At 38.9% G+C, this 22,339-nt stretch overlaps 1 protein-coding gene across 4 annotated transcripts; it reads left to right on the top strand.

The window, feature by feature from the left end:
* Positions 1-3,561: 3,561 nt before the first annotated feature.
* On the top strand, positions 3,562-22,339 carry LOC145455495 (fibroblast growth factor 14-like). 4 transcript variants are annotated; one of them, XM_080333477.1, is made up of 4 exons: positions 3,562-4,011; positions 17,046-17,260; positions 18,333-18,531; positions 20,449-22,339. In XM_080333477.1, the coding sequence occupies exons 1-4, from the start codon at positions 3,909-3,911 to the stop codon at positions 20,544-20,546; spliced, it is 615 nt and encodes a 204-aa protein (XP_080189603.1). In that variant the 5' UTR covers positions 3,562-3,908; the 3' UTR covers positions 20,547-22,339. The 4 variants fall into 4 exon arrangements, with proteins under 4 accessions (XP_080189603.1, XP_080189606.1, XP_080189605.1 ...); XM_080333480.1 differs by lacking the exon at positions 3,562-4,011 and adding an exon at positions 7,255-9,475; XM_080333479.1 differs by lacking the exon at positions 3,562-4,011 and adding an exon at positions 11,209-14,187.

The following is a 22,339-nucleotide window of genomic DNA, read 5'->3' as shown; positions in this document are numbered from 1 at the left end:
AAGAGAAATCGTCAAAAAGAAAGAAGATAGCAACCATGAAGACTACCATGTTATATTGGGCAATAATGGCAAATAGCCTACATGTATGGATTATTAAACTGGGGTTCACGGACCCCTGAGTGGCTGCCAACCATTGAGCATCCCTGATGTAAAGGGTTGGCTCACGTGGTGATCTCAGTAGGGGGCGGTTAGGCGCAATGGAGGGGGAAAATCCAACATCGTGAATATTTTTAAAACCCGACTGCAAGAATATGCATCGCTTGCGTGATTTAACATTGTCATGCCAGCCGTAGTCCTATGACGTGGTTTGATTACGCCAGCGCCGCTGTCTTCGTGACAAAATGCCTAATTTCCTAATTTTGCTAACCTGCGGAAATTTACATTCCTATCTTTCGATTGTGTGTTAGGTGGGTATATCTCATCTGTTGTGCTGTAGATTAGTACACAACTTAGTCATATCAGTTATTAGTTGCACGTTATGCTATTTTAGACCCGGGATTGCGATTGTAAAGTTTTGGGGGTTTGCCCTGAAGAAGTGGGTGGGCCAAATTGGGGCAATTTGGCTGGGACACAATGGCCCATTGATATATAACGGCAAATTTTACAATATACATAAAGCAACAGAAGAGTGCGAAAAAGCAATGTCGTCACCAACACTCCCTGAAAAAAATATCCCTTGAAGTGCCACGCAATAAAAACACCCCTTCTATAACACTGGTAAACACAAATTTTTCTGACTTTGAACAGACAACTGATTTCGACTAACTTTTGGTCGCTGAATTCAAAAATTACTTCCATATTTCTCTATCACGTCAAGTTTTCGTGGTAGGCACCCACCCCATTGTCTTATAGGGCGATTTTTTGCCTAAAAAATATAAGATTTTGACCTAAATTTTGACATTTTTTTACCTTAAAAAACTAAATTTTGACCAAATTTTGACCTTATGTATGCAAATTGACTGTTTTCCCACATGATGTTATAATTGTACTTCTTATCTTCATTTCTCGTAGGAACTGTCTGTCATTACGAAGTATAGTTTGGCCTGAAAAAAAATTTGTCTCAAAAACTGACAAATTTTTACTTGAAAAACTTTATTTTAACGAAATCTGGCCCTATGAAGAATTCCAGTAGTTACATCACGTCTTACGGTAGACATAATTAAAATTTGTTGTAGTACAACGAAAAATACTTTCCTACATTCTCGGGTAAAAAGTGTCTGTCATTACTAAGTAGCCAGCCAAGAATAGAGAAAGAACGTTCAACAGCAGCAGTTGTTGGCTGCCAACATTGAAATTGTGCGTACACCGTACACTGCTGGTGTCACACCGTCTTGCTTCATTCTGACAATGGTGTCTACATCACAATTTTTCATCATGCGCTTCTTGATATAAGAACCATGCATTACCAACGCCGTCTTGCTTCAGTTAGGATATTGCGGTACGTTGAGCATAACACCATGCCAACCTATTTGTTTCATTTGAATGTTTAAGATTCACAATGAGCAGACAATGGCTGTCTTCAACGGTAGACCTATACAGTCGGCTACAAGCTGTAAAATGTCAAACGATAAGTTCACCGACAGTGCAAAGTCTACGATACAAACGAAATGCAGGTTGCAAAAACGCTACAATTTTGACATAATTTTGACTTTTTTGACATGTCAAAATAAAATCGCTCTATTTATAACCCACATAAAAGTATACTACTTTTAATATTTTGTGTTTATTGTATAAAACGTTTCAAAAAGCACATGCAGTCGAAAGTAAATCAATAGACTCCAAATAAACATTTGCACTGCTTTATTTGGTTGATTTAAACTGATGTTGCTTCTGCAGGACAAATGAAGTGCGAGTTTCAGGGTCCAAATTTTCGCTCATAATTTATAATTCTGCGGCTTGTCTCGTTTGATACTCGAGATAATAGTCAGCTAGCATATGTAAGCTCCAATCTACTCTGGTATCTTACTCCCATCATCATCAGATATTAGGGGATGCTTTCTCCTTGCCCATCGCTGACTATGCCAAGGTTTTCCGGGAAATTATTTTGATATTTTAGCTTTTTTAAATGTCTGCTGTCCGACATAAACAAATGGCACTGGCGCATGTCTATCAGGTTTACATGTACATTCTTATTGTCTGACCACTAAGAAAATATTTCAAAGCTGACACTTATGATCCAATCCCAATCGTGCTTGTGATATTGCAACAACTCAATGTTTCTGTATTATTCACGAAGACTAACTGAGTGTGCAATTGTTAATGCACCTAAGACGTTGCCATTTTGGAGAATGCCACACTTTGAGATCCTTTTTGAGCTTCCAATAGACATTTGCCATTCACTTGAGCTGTAAATTCCTATCTCATCCAGCAACCTAAGGTAACAGTATCATGCCAATGCCAGTATCACGGCAATACACAAATACACCGAAAGTAGCCCTACGATGAAAACGCCGTTTCTCATGATCGAAAGTGAGATATCTTCGTTCTCTTGCCAAGTAATCTTTTTTTTCAATTCGCAAGGATGCTAAAAGTTCCGAATATTTCTCTTCCAAGTCTCAAAGCCTATGTCAGATCATTTAACTTGTGTTGATGGACTACTCTACGTTCTGAATCATCTTCGATTTCAAAATCTTCTTCATTAGGCCTGCCATTCCTAAGATCTTCATCTTGATCCAAATAATCAAGCTTATATGAGTTTCAAGTTACACTGGATAAGCTGAATGGAGCATCGGACCGATAAGTGATAGTAAAAGTAATGTTTATTTTTCTTGCCATATCCTGCAGTTTGCATCAAATATGTGTCTGAAATATCCTCGGATGATTGCATCCTCTAAGCAAAAATGGGTGAAAGCGTCGGCCTAGATCGATACCAGCACCTTTTTTCCTTGTAATTCAATTGACCTCTTGGCTATATAACTTATTATATGATAAAAGTGTGGATTTCTATATAGTATGAAAATATAATACGGCTAAATTCGTGAAAATTTGCATATTTTCGACATACGTCGTAAAGCAAAAACTTGACAACATCGAAGAAAACCGGCGGCATTTTTGGAATCACCATACCAAAATTAGCCTAGATCGAGTGCAAAATCAAAGTCTTCAACTGTTCCCAGTTTCTTGCTAACTGATGACGTGTTGTGTAAGTGATGACACTTTCGGTCGCTGTTTGCCCCATTGTGCTTGTATCCCGTCTTAGGACAATCGGACTGAAACGGTACGTTTTAGCTGTGCTTTCGCTATGTCTTCGTATTTTCAAATCATTCATCTTTGTAAATATGCGTTTTATGTTCATCCATCGTTATGCTAGAGCTCATTGGAATTTCTGGATTCAAAATATACTTACGGCTAAAAATGTATTTTATCCATTGTTCCCACCTTCCCCTACTCTCACCCTGTTATGATTATTGCGTAATAAAGAGTGCAGATACAATTGAATTGATTTCACAAATGAGAATAAAAATTTATAATTTCAAATATTGTACAACATCAAAAAATTCATTAGGGTCTTTAGGGCCCTCGATCCGGTACTGGTTAGCATTGGTACTAGGGTTGGGAAAAATCAAGTTCACCAGCGATTAGAGTAGACTGAAGTTTAAACTTCGAAACGAGTTGTCTGTTTGAGTAGTAATCTCACCTTTTCTGAAGTGATAACAGGACTAATTTGAGGTGTATGAATATGTATACAGATCGTACAACGATATAATCGTGGCAAATGCATGCTCCATTGATCAATTTCATGTTTCATCCTGTAGCATTGGCAGCAATAGGCCAAATAGCACGTATATTTTCGAGGGCAATCCTCACGGCGAATATGGGATTATAAATCGTTGAACTTTATGAAAGTCTGAGATCTCGGAACTTCGTACTTTTGGAGGGAATCCGCGGATCATTCAGCTCTGCTTGCTATGCCGCAAATTTTTCTGCCCGTCATACTGAAGGTCTCACTGCACATGTCATTTCATTGTCCGTGTGGCAAAGGATTGAATATTCGAAAGTCCAGAAGTTCAGGTTTGTGAATTTGTATACATGATTTTGACTAAAAATGAGAATAATCAGGCTCCAACCCGACATGTAAACCCTATTTCCAATGATTACTGAAAATGTATAGAGCTTTCCGCGGCATTGAAATTAGCATCTTTGAACTGCTTGGTTAGCCTTGCCACGTTCGTGATATCTCCATAAATCAGACATCAGTATGCGAAAATGGGGGCATCCAAGATGCTATACAGCAGGATATACCGATAAAGCAGGGGTGTGTATAATGTGTGTGCCACACATTGCTACAGCACGATGAGTGCATGGAACTACTCATATCCTAGCTCTTGGTTCCATATCAGGACGGTTCTGAAATATTAATGATTTATCTACTTTACGCACTGTTTGTTATATGTAACCATCGTTTGTTAGTTTGTTCGTCCCGCCACGTCCAGATCATCCGCAAGCTTTAACGACGACACGAAACAAATCGTTAATTCATAAACGAAGTGCCCATGCCCATTGTCCATCCTGTAGTAAATGTTGCTCTTTTACTAAGGTTAGCGACAGACTGCAGAGTGGATGTCTATTGTTAATTACTCGCCGGTATACAACACACTGATTGATGAAACAAGGATGCAGGGTGAAGCCTCAGAAAACATAAACGGAAATAATCAAATATTACAACACAACCTACAACATCGTGCAATAATTCCCAATGATCTTATATGGCGTTGAGAGTAACTTGACTCTGATCTATCGATTTTAATTTCGTACAATACAAGTCTGCAATCTTGTTACACGACATAACGAGGCGCTTCCATGTTGATAGCAGTTGTCTTCAGCAACTGGTACGAAAACTTGAGTCGTGGAATACGCTCGATTTCTGGATAATATTAGACTTTAGTGCTATGAGATTTAGTTTCATTCACAGGGACGTAAGTAATGTTTCAAAATACTTGATAACCTTACAGTTATCTTTGCTTTACTGTTAATTCGATTCTGCATAATATTACCAATAGCGACATAGATACTGATATTCGCATATTTGAACTGCGGCTAATCACTGGGCCATATACGAAAGTATGATGTGGACATAAGTTGAGCATTCAGAAATTTACAGCATATGGTCACATGCAGAGACGGCCAGACCAGTCCTTGATGCTATTCGGTAGAGTTGCTGCTGAAGATTTGCACTCAAGTAATATTTCTAGAAACAGAGAAACTATTAAAAAGTTAAAAAGTTAAAGATTAGGCAGTTGCGACTCGTCAGAAGATTGGGTACTGGGTATACCCAGTGGAGGCTTTTGGTGTGGGCGAGGTGGGCGGTCGCCCGGGGCCCCCTGGTGGAAGGGCCTTCCTCTTTGGTCAATCATCAAATCTCTGCATTTGTTGGAAAAGTCTCATATCCCGATAATCATCAAGTCTCTGCATGCGGTAGAGGTACTTAGTTTTGATTTAGTCTATCCTTGCAACCATGCAATGATAGATATGACCTAATCCAGCGCCCGGCTCAAACCTTGACGTGGTGTGCTGGCTCATTACTAATGTCAGCGGATAGCTTTTCAGATTAGTGTGGGTCTATTTAGCCTGCAGCAGTTGTATCGCTATTCTATTATTTCACGCTACATGCCATACATCTTCAACATAAAGGCATGAGGTATATTTAACTGGTTCACTCCTTTTATAATTTGACAATGTATGATAAAATAGGGCTCAGGAGCTAGAGCAATTCAACATTCCGGTCTGCTTCAACGCTGTGTTATAGTGTAATATACACATCACGTGATCCCGTTCTATATTGCGCACTAATATTAAATGGGTAACAATAGATGCGAAAGCCCCCCAGAAGCTGCGACTACTTACTTATAGAGGGCCCCTGGATGTCTCGCCCAGCCATCCTTCCCAATCGTAGGGCCACCAATGGGTATACCACTATGGTGGGACTGTGGGATAAACAGGCGCGCGTCATAACATGGCATATTCTTACATGAAAATGTGACTTCATGCTGGTCAGAGCAGTCCTTCAGTTTCGACATCTTTCATTGTCGATATGATCGGTCAAACTGCTGTGCATTCATATAATCAATTAAATGTAACATAGCTCCTATTGAGAGAGCCTACCGTATCATCGTGGCAACGAATAAGTGATAATTAGGGCGGTGTTTTTTACCTAAAAAAAGGAAAATTTTGATCTAAAAAATCAAAATTTTGACATTTTTCGACCTAAACAAACTGAATTTTGACCAAATTTTGACCTAACGTATGCAAATTAGGTGTTTTCCCACATAATGTTAAAATTGTACCAATTATCTTCATTTCTGTATGGAACTGGCTGTCCTAACGAAGTAGTTTGGCCTGAAAAAACGATTTTGGCTCAAAAACAGGCATCTTTTTACATGAAAAACCAATATTTTAACGAAATCTAGCCTATGAAGAATTCCAGTGGTTACAATATGTATTATGGTAGAGAAAATAAAAAAAAAGTTGTAGTGCAACGAGATAATTTCCTACATTCTTGGGTAGAAAGTGCATGCCCTTTCTAAGAAGCTTGCAAAAGACGTTCAACAGCAGCAGTTGGCTGACAACACTCAAGTTGTGCGTACACTGCTGGTGAAACACCGTGTTGATTCATTCTGACAATGTTGTCAACATCACAATTTTTCATCACGCGCTTCTTGATATAATAACGATGCAATGCCCAAGAAGTTTTTCTTCAATTAGGATATTGTGGTACGATTGACCATAACACCATCACCACCTATTTGTTTTATTTGACCGTTTATGATTCACAATGAGCAGACAATTAGCCGTTTACAACGGTTGGCCTATAAAATAGGCTACAAGCTGTAAAATACCAAATGATAAGATGACGATGCAAAAAAAAATTGACTCAATTCGGACTAGTAGAAGTGGAGTTATTGGAGTTTTTCGTTGATAATTCTCCAATTATCCTTAATTTGGGGATAATCCGAGAATTATCAACGAAAAAGTCGAATAACTCCGTTTCTACTAGTCCGAATTGAGTCAAATTTTTTTTGCATCGTCTCTGAAGACAGCTCAACAATTTCATGGGGTTGACAGAAAAATTTGAAAAATTTTTTTTTTCAATTTTCCTGTATAAATTAAAAATTTTAATTGGATCCGCGGAGCCCTATACTTGTTAGAATTGAACCAAATTTGGTGTGCAGCCTTTGTTATGGCAACCTGACAATTTAATCAGTGAATGGCTGGAATCAGGAAAAAAAAGTTATTTTTGAACAGCCCTAATGCACACCACTTTGACCGATTTATTATTGATCAAATTGATACATGAAATCGAAAAAATCAATATTCCCATCGTAATGGATTTGGAAAATTAACCGCCGCATAGACTAAAAATCCCTGTTTCTCCTTAGTTAGATCTACAAAAACTACGCTAACCTTTAACATTTGAAGCACATTAGCGAGGATAGCGTCTGTGAGTGTGAAAGAGTATTTGCGATGGTTGAAGTGTACCCGGTGCCCTCAAACACTATGTAGAATACATCATCATTGCGTCTAATCCGTCACCCAGCATGGCATTTTTGATAGACGATGTAATAATCAGCTGTGTCCCTCAGTTAAGTAGGAAAATAAGACTAACAACGAAACGAATACACAAATAAATTAGAGCTTCTTGGAGGTACAAAACTTTAATATACTTTTGGATGGTATATTCATTAGGGTTGCTCAAAAAGTAACTTTTTTTTCCAGATTCCGGGATTCACTGATTAAATTGTTAGGTTGACTAGAAAACGCAGCACACCAAATTTGGCTCGATTCGAATTGGTAGATATGAATCGGTAATCTCAACATGAATATATTATTCAAGAATAAGTAAATATAAGAGCGCAACATTAGAATGAAGGAACCTGTTTACGTTGGTGACAGTTTCAGCTAGCGTGCCATGTGCATTGTGTAGCAGACAATAACAATTCGATCAAAGCACCCAGTGCTGATATTCCTGCAGCATCTGAATCAAAACGACAAATACATTTAGTAAAAATACACGTAGTAACATCGTCATGAAGACTGGTGACATTAGAGTAAATTTACAGTTGTATTCCATTACATGACGAATGGTGGTCAATATCAGCAATCAGGATGTTCGGTGATTTTTGAGAGATTGTGCACGGTACACTACGGAATTGACGTTCTAAGCTCAATAATTTGCGGTAGCAAGGTCTTATAGTCCTGTATTTTAAGGTTGCCTTTAAAACAAACGGTGTCGTCAACAAAAACCTTTGAAAAATGAATATTTTTCAAACATTGTATTATCATGCTATAGCTGTGTAAATACTTTCGAAAAACAAGTAGTATCAGCCCATACGAACGATTTGCACCCAACGCAGTCGACGTATACGATATGGAGGAGCTGAAGTGATGAAGTTTAAGTGATTTTTCTGTGCTTTCCGGATTTTATAGCTTCAGGCATACTTTTCGTAGCATCTTTAATAGTAATGTAGTCTACGGAATAGGGGTGACCAGACATGATTCCGTGCTGTGACAGAGTCAGGTACTGTCAAAGGTTGGGTATCACTAAAATAGAACAGATTAATGCGGTAGAGCAACCCGCAGAACAGGTGCGTCAAAAGAAAAAGTATGATTTAACACAGATTTTACATACGGCCCGCGACGGGGTTCGGAGCGGCCCACAGAGAGTTATCCGATCTTACATGATTATGTGACTCGCGCCTACATACATTTTCGATTATGGACATTACAAAACAAAGCTGCGTTCCAATCTAACTAAAAACTTTGATCTACCACAGATGTCACCTGAACTGCAACAGCTACTGAAGTACATTACGTTAATAAATTCATTGAAGGCTGTTTTTGGTCTCTATGCGTTGAACTAGAAGTCTATTAAACACGATTTGTTCCTTTTATAGGTGGATATAGACGCGATTAATACATCGACTCAGTAATCCGACCCTCCAAGTATAGGCCTACTTCATTTTCCCATATCCGACCCGCCGACTGGAGAAGTTGCCCGTCCCTGAACAGCACATCGTTGTCTAATAATGATAATGATAATTTTGCTTGATAGAAAGCTCGTTTACCTAAATGATGTCAGTTTGCTCAATCAAAAAGGATTGCAGAATTGCTGATTTCGCCTCGTTAATCTTCCTTGCCCATTAGCTTAATGTAGAGGGGAATTTCAATAGCGGAACATTTACTAGTCACCTTTCATCATGCTAAATGGGTCAACCTTTAGTCAGGACACTCACCATCAACCTTACATTACGATTTCGCAATACGTCTCATCACATTACAATTGTACTATAAAACATTCCTCTACTCACAGTATTAGCATAGAATTCTCTAGTCGACATGACAGGCAACAGCTCAGTGATTACGTTCTGAAGAGGTGCGATGAATCGTAGCGAAGACCACTCGCTCTAGCATACCATCGATTGACGCTGTGCACTGTGCAGTGTAGGAGAGGTAGTGACAATAGAATAAATGCCGAAAGGTGAGCTTTCATTACAAAGATCCCATCCCAGTAAATTAGAAATAATATCTCGCAGACTATACTCACCACGATCATTGAGTTGGGATGGTAGCTTTTTTGAAGTAGCAAAACATTTCAAAGTAGGTGTGTTGTTAGAGGTAGGCATACTTTGTAACGGAGCTATAAAAACAACGCTGCAAGATCTCTCTGTCCCTTAGGGAATCCCGTGACCATGAACGTACGTTCTCAAACCACTTGGTGTTGCAGGTTCTTTTCTTGAGCCGGTCTAAAGTTGCTGCTGTTGTTGTTGTTGTATTCGTGGTGTTTTTCAACTGCAATGGTCGTCTACAGCTACGCCAGGTCGGGATCCGTTATTTGATTCCGCATATGCCTACTTGTGGCACGACCAGCTTCTACGCTTTTTAAGACACTGTTCACGAGGTTCACGTGGCGAGGAGGAGCCTAGATAAACCTCCAACACTTGAGAAGGCATTCTGGAGTCGACCTCGGTCGAGCTCGCACCCGCAACCTATTGGTGTTGCAGCTGTTTATCATCACTCTGAAGTTAAATAAGATAACGTAGACTCCTAAAGCATGCTATCCCACCCACAAAACACTCATTATCACATGCAACTCTGCAATAATTTGAATCCAACACTAAAAGTTTTAGAATTGCAAAATGGGAAGCGGGTGTTTTGGGTTATATTTGTCTGTACTTCATTAACGCACGAATTTTCAGCTCGGTCGAAAAAGTATCACTTTTGATGTTGCTTTAATGTAAAAGCCGTGTGTCGTATGTGGCATATCTCATACCGCCGGGCCTAAATTAGATCTCAAATCTGTTCCGATTGGTATTTTAGGGTATCTTGGAAATGAATATTCCGCGCGGAAACATTTCTTAGAATACCCAGGTCCTTGATCGAGAAAGGAATAGACAGAATCACAGATACAATGCTGGAGCAAGTGACTGATCTCTTATACGTGCCGTTGCTCAAATTTACCACAAAAATACATACAAGGAAATTGTTAAAAACATTTAGTACAATGGAAACTGGACAGTAGTGATGTACAAAATTAACTTTTTTTCCGGATTCCGGGGATTCACTGGTTAAATTGTTGGTTTGCACAACAAATTTGGTTCAATTCCAACAGCAAGTAGCAGTGGCCGCAGAGCCAATTTAAACTTCTGAATTTATTATAAAAATATAAAAATATTTTCAAATTTACTGTCAACCCCATGAAATTGTTACGTTGCCTAAAAGAACGACGCATAACAATTTCTGCTCACTTTCAATCAGTAGAAGCTAAGTCATTGCAGTTGAAACTTGTGGATATGCAGAAATAACCTGGACGGTGGGTAATCCCAGAATTATGGTTGAAAAAATCAAATAACTTCGCTTCTACGAGTTGAAATTGCGGCAACTTTGTTTTGCATCGTTTTTGTAGATAAGTCAACAATTGCTTGAGTGTAAAATTTGAAAAAGAAATATTTCTCATGATAAATTCAAAGGTTTAAATTGGCTCTCCGGTCGCTTCTATTAGTTGGAATTGAGCCACCTGTTTGTGCAGCTGTTTTTATGTAACCTAGCAATTTAATCTGTGGTTGCCCGGGATCCGAAAAAAAGGTTATTTTGGAACAACCCTACTGGACAGTCTTAGAGGACAGTCTTAGATCACGGCCCCAGACATATCTCTCATAATCATGTTGCAACAAGCAAAGTCTAAATATTTATATTTAAGTTTTCTAATATTTATAGTTATATTTAAGTATAACTCTAGAAGTTATACTTCAATGGTTCTATTCCTTTAACACTTTGTTGATGCACGGTGATTTTGTGTCAGCAATCTATGGTAATGTTTCATAACCTTAGTTACATGTGTATTGTATTTGTGCAAAGGTTAAGAACCAATGGACTAGAACTAGTGCTTCGAATCGAAACGAGTCTGTCTTCACTCAATCAGAATTGTCAAGGACCCTCATCCTTTCCGCATGACAACAACAACAACAGCAGCTTCTAGTTATAGCTGTTTTCGTTCGCGCCATTTTTATTGCATAAGAAAGTAATACGCGTTTGAAATTTATTTAAATTTGATTAGGAAAATAAAAATTGTGAAAACCTTCAATTGTTATTGGTATATTCTATCCATGCTCGTGAATGACTAATTTTAAACATTTTTATACCCGACATCCGATTGCATATTTCGTTGCATATTTATTGTTCATAAATATAGCGCGAGAAGAAAGGTGGGGATAAGGTGAGACGCAGACGTGCCTGTAGCCTCATATGTGAGCGCAATTCATCTCAAAGTGTTCCGAATTTATAATAACTGGTATCAACCGAATGCTATTTTCGCACTGATTTCGAAAACCCAATTTTTATTCATAATACCAGAGCACCAGAACACCCTTAAAATCGCCAGGGAGTTTGAAATTGGGCTTTGTTTCATACAATGACGGGGTATGTCACTGACTGGAGCCCCGGGAACCCCTGGTGTCTGTAGCGTCCGAACACTTGGTTATGTTCTGAAAGCAATCTGCAAAGGGTGTGAACTGCTATAGACATAGTGAAGTACACCCAGGCGTAAGACCCGCATAAACGGATACATAAAGTCTAAAACTAAAATGGGCGGTGCTAAAGGTCGGCATATCAGGAATGATATCAAAAAGTGAAGTGACCAATGTAGTGGAAAGACCATGAATAGAAAGTTTACAGAACCATTTGATTGTATGCTTCACCACCATCACCATTCCGATATTATCTCATCAGAAAGTGAATTGGGTTGTTTTGAGCCCCATAATCACCGCAGGCCACGTGTGCGGGCTCGCAATAATTAATGAACCAGTTTTTTGAACAGTCATTTTGATTGGCGCGCGAAATAGGAGAGTGTGTTATTATGTATGCCTGAGAATTGGAATTAATTCCTTCCTCCAAAAGATTTGTGACCATTGATCGGGAACACAGTAATCCAGTGCGATTTGGTATTACACTGAGTATGAGTAAGCAATTGCCGCGATGCAAGCTACTCATAACCGCACTGTATTCAACTTGAAATATACGCGCTTTCTCGTTTGTAATCATGTGGTACGTGAATTGATTCTTGTCTACACTATGTGTGGCGAGAAAGCGTGGTGTTCGACAGCTGTTCGAGTCCAACCGAGGTCGACTCAAGTGTTGGAGGTTTATCTAGGCTCCTCCTCGTCATCTGATCCCCGTACATGCTGGTGTCTCAAATAAATCTAGAAGTGGGCCGTGCTACAAGTCGGCAGCTACGGAATAAAATTAAAAAATATCGGCCTGGCCTAAATGACCACCCCAGTCGACAAACAACACGAAGACCACAAAACAACGACGACGTACTGTGAATTGAATTACGTTTTCATTATTTGTCATATTTCATGGTGGGTTGCACGATGAAATTTGGATGAAAATTGGGTCGCAAACTGAAAAAGGTAGGGAAGCACTGTTGTAGAGCAATGTGTTGGTCGGGTTGAAAGGACTTTATAGATTATCTCCCTGACAAAGCTGCTTTTCCCTCTAGTAAATCTGGATTTATCATATCCAAAATTTGAACCGTGAGGAGCCAAGTTTGGACTCTAAAATCCAGATTTTTATCCGCATTATTCCATTTGATTTCGGCAAATCCTGATTAGATTTGGAATAGCCCTCCCTACACTGGAAATCGATTCCATGTTATATTAGCGATTTTATGAAGTCATAACAGTCCATTTTCGAAACAAATTCTACAAGTCTAATCGTTGAAAGACAAATTCACGGCGAAAAGAAGGTTTTGGACGATTTCGTCGACCTGGAAACGGCTAATCCAGTCGATTGTCTGAATATCAGATAATTTCAAACGTTTCGAATGCATCTACTGTTTGACCTGTGCTGCGTTTTGATTGATGGAACCATGAATAAAACTACTAATATAATAACATCATTAAGCATACATATTATGTACATTTACTGTAGTGTACGTTTTCATCGCATGTATAATATTTATCAATACGGGCTGTCGCAGTTTATAAGGAGTTCAAAACAGTGACATTGTCGTAACAGATTCATATCGAATTCCGACCAACAAAATCGAATTGTTATCGAGTGAATTTATGAGAGCGATCAATATCCTAACAAAGATCCTATTCAGATCCATATGCACTATTCAGTTTCAAGCGCTTAAAGCAAGCCGTCCGTATGGGCGGATAAACCACCGTTGCGACTATCATAAAATATTAATGGCTCAAATGGCAAAATGGGAGTAGGTCTAGAATGGGAAATGAACTGTGATTTATCAGTGATGACCATGATCACGCAAAAATATATCAAGCTCTAATCTGGTCTGATTGGATGATAAAATATCTTAAGTTCTAATTGCACTGGGGATATATGTTGAAGAGTAAATTCATATCCGTTTTCACATATTCGAAACCTATAAAATAAGATCCCATGCAGACTGAGGGGAGCACAAATGTTTTTATAAAATATGCAAATGCACGCACGCACGTCATATAATCTCGGTAACGAACTCCCGGGTATGTTCGAGAAAATAGCTGATATTGCTTATCGACTAGGTCGTGGAGTTGGATGTATACAGTTCAAGCGATCTCGGCCGACATTCTGTAAACAAAGTCAATCAAACGCGGCGCGGGCATCGGTTTAATATATATACACAGATTTAAATCGGAAAACCAACGAATATGGAGAAACGGAAGAAGCAAGGGGGAGCGGTTAAAGGTTGTTTATTATTTCTAGTGGCTCTGATCTTTTCTAGAGAGGCTTCTAATTAATTGAATTGCGCACAGAGTAGTCCTCAAAATTCTTGAGTGCATATAGTTTATTATTGGGCGCAATTCGAAAGAGACAGAGAAGGCCGAGATGGATGCAGACAACCAACCGTGTGTGCGTGACAATGAATTATTGACAACGTGCCAAATATCGCGAATAGACAAGTGCCGGATCGTATGATGCTAGGAAGGTATGGAATTACCGCGCGAAGCATAGACATTTTGAGTGCCAAGGACGGTGACAGGTTAAACCCACGAGATCGAACACCTGCGCAGTGGAAGGCTTTCAGTGCTCTGGAAAATTGTGAAGACAAATTTTGTAAAGGAAACTAGGAATACGCAACTTGCTATGTTTAATATGACGCTCAAATGCGTTTACAAATATTCGGCCCGTGCTGGTGAAAGAAGGTCTGTTTAAATATCAAGGAAATTTTACTCCACAAAGATAGCGGATTGGTGCTGAGTAGGCCCTATATCTGCAGATGGAGCATAGAATGAGCGTGGTGGAAGGGCAGCATAAACGGGAAGACAGCATAGCGCTATTGTCCAAAGAACGTGAGTATAGAAAAAAAGGCACGAGATTTATTTACCAACCACTACATGGCTGTATGAAATTATATGGTTGGTTACAAATTTAACACAGCACCCTGAGGATGAGTTCTGACAATTAACAATACCCGGATCAACGCAATAGATCCCCATTAGAGCGGTGTCTCATTGAATGTGGGGCGGAGATAGCATTGAATGAGCCCTAGCCTTTACCATCCAACTCTAAATCGTATCATTTTCGGAAAATCAAGAAATATCATATCACTCTAATGGACTGCAAACTAGAATGAGGCCAATATCAAAATTTAAAGCCATTATCAAAATGTCCATCTTTATGCAGTCGATCATATATCAATAAAATTTTAGGTATAATCATTATATAATCATAATATTCCGTTGATATTTAGGCATTTTCATCGATTTTCCCCTCGGCTGCATAGAAAAAATGAAAAATTATGACAAGGTGTTTGTTATTAGAGTGAACACATTATATTATAGTGAAGGGACAACTTCTTGTATCGACAGTGTGTAAATACAAATCGCAGGCAAAGATAACACTGGTCAACACACATTTTGGTGCCAAGAAAGTTTCAACGGTTTTTGGGTATTTGCATGTCGCTGAATCGAAAAATGACGTTGTTTTTTCCGAATTAGCTCTATTTTTTGAGATATTCCATATTTTAGTTTCACAAAATGCTAAAAATACCTGATTTTGACGTAGGTCAAATTCTCTTTTTCTACAACTTTGATGAGTCTACATCTGTCTTCAAGCATGTGCATTGGCAATTGTGCATGTGCATACCGTATTCTTTTAGTTCTCAAGCGATTTCGCAAAACACGCAATCGTTAACACAGAGAGCCTTGTAAACGGGAATGATGTTTAATGTGAATATCAAGCAAAAATTATGCGATATTAGCAGTAAACAAAAACAGCTGACATCAAAGCGCAGCACTGCTTTCAGTAACGCCCAAAGTACATTTAGTAAGGTATCAAAGCACCTTACACAACTATAGAAGTAGGCTACTCTATAGCCCCGTAGCTATAAAATGAGATATTGATGTCATGTGATAACTGAAGGGAGTAGGCCTACTCGACACTGTACATTGTACAATGTACATGTACATGTGGTTAACAATCCAAACAAACTGCAGCTTATCAGAATGATGCTTCTACTTTTACCCTTCCATTACCTGGTTTACTGTGTGATGATGTAGCCTACATGTACACTGTACTGTACAAGTACAGTTTGCAGAAAGCTGAGGAAATCACTCATAACGATAGAGACATACGGTACAGCAACATATTATATAGGCTGCATCTAAATAACTTGTGTTGTCCAAAATGAAGTGTTTCTGAAGTAATGGGATGCTACAATAGCACATAGATATAGTGGAGTATCTGGTCCATAATAAGTAATTCATTGGCTTCAGAGACATTTCCAATATGCATGTTATTGATACTTATGTTCACATTTGGCAGTTACTAAAGTTAGGCTAACGATTTTTCTTCTATTAATGAAAATATCACTATCTCAAAAAATAGAGCCAATTCAAGGAAACGAATGTCACTTTCAGACTCAGCAGCCCCAAAATACCCAGAAACCAATAAACTATCTTTGGCACTCAAAAAAAAATTGTTGGCCAGTGTAATAATTTTAATCAAGTACGCAGTGTCAATAGACATAGACAGTTACTATTTATCTTAAATTGTTGAGCTGTTGACCGAACCGATATTATTCATATCTTAATCCATCTATACTCGCTGAATGTCGGCAGAATACTCGAATCTGACGTCATAATGAGTGATACTTGAATAGACGACTCGACTCGAATCACACAGGTATTCCATTTTGCCCAGCCCTAGCCTAGACTCGGTATCCAGAACCAGAAAAGCAAGTATTTTTGCTGTCTAGCCGCCTATTTATTTATTTTTCTCTGTAATAGGCTATACCCAATACTCAGCGTAGACCATAATTACTCAATGTTAGCAATTGCGTACTAAGACCTTGCTGTCCCCGGTAGTCACCTCGTCCCGTCGTCCGTACTGGATTTTCATCGGCGACAAAATCAATAAATCCATCTTTGCCATCAATAACCATACAGACGCCAATGCAGATGTTGAAACTTATGGATTACATCGAGGCAATGTAATTTCGTTCAATGGGGATCACCATACCACGTGATATTCGTACATGACACTTAGAATGCTGTCGGTCATTTGCCCCTGCCCATATTGAAGCAGCAATTCATGTTCTACAGAACAGCAGCTCAAGGGTGTGAAGACTCGTCTGTACTGCAGGCAGGGATATTATTTGGGCATCAACGTTTCAAACGGTCAAGTTCGTGGATTTGAGGAGGAGACCGATAGCACGGTATTTTTCCTGATACCGGTAGGGCTGCGTATCGTCGCGATTCAGCATCGCGATACACATCTGTACATTGCCATCAACTCGGAAGGACGGCTAGTTACTTCGGTAAGTAAAGGTAACAGCAGTAATCAGTGATCTCAACAGTGGTCCTCGATTTCTTCATTGAAAGCAGGCATGCTGCAGGCTGCAAATCATTTGATTATCGTGGCTTGATTGGTTGCTATATCTCCTGTGATGTGTAAGGCATGTTTTTTGTGCAGTGACGTTGCATTGCAGTTGTGCAGTGACGATGACAGATTCTGGGACCACCTAGCGTGCCTCAAGGAAAAAGGCTGAATTTATCCAATCAAAATTTGAACCCACAAAAACTCTCACTATAAATCCAGATTTGGATTCGAGAAATTGAGATTTGTAATTGAAATAAGTCTCAGCAGATTTGGCACACATATTATACTAGCCATTTCCGTGACGTCACATCAATCCATTCTCGAACTTTCATTTATATTATTATTATTATTATTATTTATTAATAAAAGCATGTTATGGGGCTTATAACAGCGTGGTCTTTTGCACCACGTGACAACAAATTCCATCACTAACACAAGCTAACTTGCAAATTCAGTACATGATACTCTCAGTCGGAAGTCAAATGTCAATAATTATATACGGCGTCCCGATGATCGAACTTCCATTCATCAGGCCTACTTCTTGGCAACTAAGCTGAAATACCATCAATTTATTTTACTGAATAACTCGGATATTAAAATGCCAAATGCAAGACAAAGGGCTATCAAAGAACGTTAGGCTACACGTTACCGTTCTTAAATGTGATGCATCCCATAAACAAGCTTAGTATTTCACAGCAGGAAAGGAAATTTAAGTCACAATCAACATTTGATTTAAACAATCCGATGTGAACAGATGATCAAAGGTGTTCATCTTTACACAATCATTGATGGTCCATCATTGTTTCTGTTCAAATAAAGTACACCAATTGGACATCTTGACACCCTAGTATGTATTCAGTATGGTCAATTCGAGCCGCGAGACTATACGTCAATCTTTTGTGCAGACTGAACTCAAGTGAAATCCTGCTGTAGAACCGACTGTGTGTGTCGATAAATATTCAACAACTGGCACATTCCTTTATCATGCATATAGACATGTGCCTTTTCAGGATGACTTCACATCGGAATGTAAATTCAAAGAGTCTGTGTTTGAAAATTATTACGTCATGTACAGTTCAATAATGTACAAACAAGCGGAATCCGGTCGACTTTGGTTTATAGGACTGGACCAAGATGGGAAACCGCTGAAAGGGTCGCGTGCTAAAAAGAACAAGCCATCATCACATTTTATTCCACAACCGATGGAAGGTAAGTTCGGCTATTAGGCATCGTTAGATAGCAGCGTGATATTTAGTTGGTGGAGCTATATGCTGACGATCTCTAGATAGCCACAAACTCCATTGGTCTGACTGGCCGGTATCCATTGTCCAACAAATTTTAACTTTTCTCGGGCAGTGATTACCAAACCTTTTCACTCAGTAGATCACGCGGCCCGCAAAATTAGCACCACACCGCTTGACATTTCGTATATGCGGTATACATTAATGTAAGCAGAGGTGGTCAGTAACGAAGTACTTCTACTTTTCGAAGTACTCAAGTAGCTTTCCTCTACTTCTGGTTCTTACTCAAGTAGATCTTGTTTTCTTCTTCTACTTCTTTATATTTTGTGAACTACTTGCTTACTTTTCGCTATTTTCAGTATGTCAAGTAGAAGTAGTTAAATCCAGAGGTGGTCAGTAGCGAAGTACTTCTACTTTTTCGAAGTACTCAAGTAGTTTTCCTCTACTTTTGGTACTTACTCAAGTAGATCTGATTTTCGCTACTTCTACTTCGTAATATTTTGTGATCTACTTACTTACTTTTCGCTATTTTCAGTTTGTCAAGTAGAAGTAGTTTAATTCACCAATCAGGAAGACAGCCTGGAATATCAACATTAAATTTTCATAAAAGTGTAGTAAAGCACAGAATTTTCGTCGCGCTTCGCGCTCAGTGGATATGGAATAACCATTATGATTTCACGTAAGTATCGGTGAATATTATTTAGGCAGCGGGTTGACGTGGTTCCGTTCACACCGGATTGTCACCCTTCGCCCATATGAAATATTTCATCACAGTATTATCATCATAACGTTTGAAACCGATGTTTCACAATCTAGCATTTACTTACTTATCTAAAAGTCCATGGCGTGTCCTAATCTGGAAAGGTGGACTCTGACTTTTTTTTAGTTTTAGAGCTGTTTTAGCATACCACTTTTGAAACTTTCTGGACTAGAGACATGAAATATATCTTCCGCTTTTAGAAGTAGTATTTATATTTCACTTTCAATTCCCCGTATCATATACTTTGAGTTCTAATTAATATCAGTTCTTTTGTCTGGATAACATACATGTTGAAGTATAAAAGCAAGTGTAGTAATGCCTTCAATTTCCGGAAATAAAGCTACACAATATTGCATTTTTACGATCCACCACATCACGTTAAGTATTTACACCGTATCCTATACAACTTCTCCGTATTGCTCTTCGGCTAAACTATGGGCCTTATGATGTGGGGAAGTGCGTGAAGAAGTACTTCTACTCGTACTTGATTAGATTTTTTCGTCGCTACTTCTACTTCTACTTGCAATACACTTCTACTCGCAATACATTCACTAATATGACGGCAACAGCGAATCCACAATCAGTCACAACATTTCTCCTTGCTATGGAGCGACCACGCAAACGAGATAATGAGATGCTCTGTTCTATAATGAGATGCTCTGGCCTGTGGCGTTTCATTAGTAGGCAGATGGCATGGCACGCGTACCAGTTTCGGAACCGATGCCTATTAATTGCAGAAGTAGGATGCTTCTTGCCGTTGTCGTGACAACTGTACCTTTTAGTTGCCGATAAAGATATAAAATGCAGTAAGGCGCGTATACGTTGGGGTCTAGGATCAAAGTCTAATCTCATTTATAAGAATATATAAATCATAGGCAGTCAGATGGACCTTTCCCGACCAATACCTGCCACCCCCGTCAGTACCACAGTATGAATCTATAGTGTCCAATGCAGACCCGGGCAATATTACGTACCTTGTACTCTGTAAAAAAATATGCGCGTCGTTCAAATGTGGTCGTCTCGTTGCAACACCCATATCCTTGTTCAATGTTTCTATACTCAATCATACATAACGTAATGCGCGCTTATTAAAACTGCAATTCCATTGCCGATTTTATATTTCAGTTCAAATGTTCAAAGAACCTAGTATTCGTGAGCTCGCTTTAACACCGCGTACCGCTGGTTCGGGAGAGGTGAAGAAGAGGAAGCCTGTAACATCGTGATCGCGATTCTGCCTCCAATTAGTGTCAATAACTTCTATCAATCCGTTTTGATAGTGGAATACGGGTGGCATGTTTTCGGAAGGACTTCCAGCTGGATGTCGTTAATTTTACCGATATTAAGTGTTAGTGCAGTACGTTGTTCACAATTTTCTTTGCACAGAAACCCGCAATATAACAAATGATCATCCTTACGAAAATGATTGTACACGTAGATCTATACAAGAACAGATAGTGTCCTCGTATACTGGGAATACGACCCGTAGCTAGACTATGGGATGTGAGTGTCATTTGGCAACGCACACTACAGGACGTAACCGTATACATGATTGAGGGAATCAACAATAGCGTGGTATTTCATCTAATTTACATATCCTGTTCTGCGACACATATAGCTCACTAAAACACATATTAGTCACGCATATGGAAAATGGTGGCTGTGCTAGTGCTATTGTGCATCCAAGTGACATTTCATTGATTTGAGTACAGACCTCTGAGATCTTCCATAGCAGTGATTCTGAAGGACGCCTCTCCAAGGACTCCTAACAAGGTCATCCCCTACGGCCTACAATCTCATTTAGGGTTAATTTTAAACAGTGTTTTAAAATAACCTTTTTAAATGTGTTTTTAATTCAAATCTTGTATAATTATGGCATTAGTGTGTAACTTTCGACTATAAACATGTAGTATGAGCCTACAGACAATTTACACCCGATATAATAGTCAACGTATGCGATATGGAGTGATTGAAGCCCTCAAAATCGTCGTCGGTTCAACACTTGTTGCACGTAGATACAGATCATTGGTACGAAATGGATGTTCTGATGATGATAACCGCCGACCGTAAAAATGCTGCATAACGATGTAGTCCTGGTTAAAGATATTTTTGGTCCGTTTATGACAGGAGTCGGAAGCCTTTTTCGTCAAAGGAGACCAATTCATCCAATATTTTGATTTGGCAATGTCAATCGGCTGTAACGACACAATGAAAGATTCGTGATGTGGTGGTTTTGAACTAGTACCATGTTTTAAATATGTGTGTTTTAATTTTTGTTTTAAATGCAACCTTAATCTCATTAGGACTGTGGAAAGCCTATACAGTGTATTTTACAAGTGGCATGTCAAACATGCTGCCCGCCGAATGATAAAATGCGGTTCTGATCTATTTCTTAGCACGTGGAAAAGCGAGTCTCACGTTTTTTTTCTTCAAAAGTTGAGTTTTTTCATCAAGTAATATGTCAAAACCCGAACACTTCCACCACCGTTAGATCGCCGAGGGGAATACGAATCATTACGCTCGTCATGTAGGCATATTATGCCGGGATATATAGAACTCTATATATCCCTGATATGATGGCATGAATATAATATAGTGCGAATAACATTAATGTATCATAATAATAATATATTATGGTATGAACCATTGTTGTCGGCATGTAGGCGTAATATGATATAGGAAGTGTTGCAGGCAATATTGTAAGGAATTTCAGCCTCTTGTAGGTCAATCCTATGATTCCTATCACGTGTTTGATGGTGTTGCCGCTCCTTTGATTTATTTTTGTATTGCTACAACTTCAGAGTCACCAGGCCGTGCAGCTAATGCTGAACATGATTGTGCAATGTACATCGCTAAGGTTTTTTATGGGAAAAACAATTGCTTCATATATCTCCCAATTCATTTTGTGTGGTATATGTTGACTACGTAGTCTAAAGCTGGAGTATTTGACTGCCTTTATCAACCAATCATTCTATTTTGAGCAATTCCATTGCTTGTGAATAAATGTGATATTAAACTA

Source organism: Botryllus schlosseri, chromosome 14 (genome assembly GCF_051294905.1).
Source record: "Botryllus schlosseri isolate E-star chromosome 14, Bs_hap1, whole genome shotgun sequence".
Lineage (NCBI taxonomy): Eukaryota > Metazoa > Chordata > Ascidiacea > Stolidobranchia > Styelidae > Botryllus > Botryllus schlosseri.
This window is presented reverse-complemented; position numbering and strand designations above follow the sequence as displayed.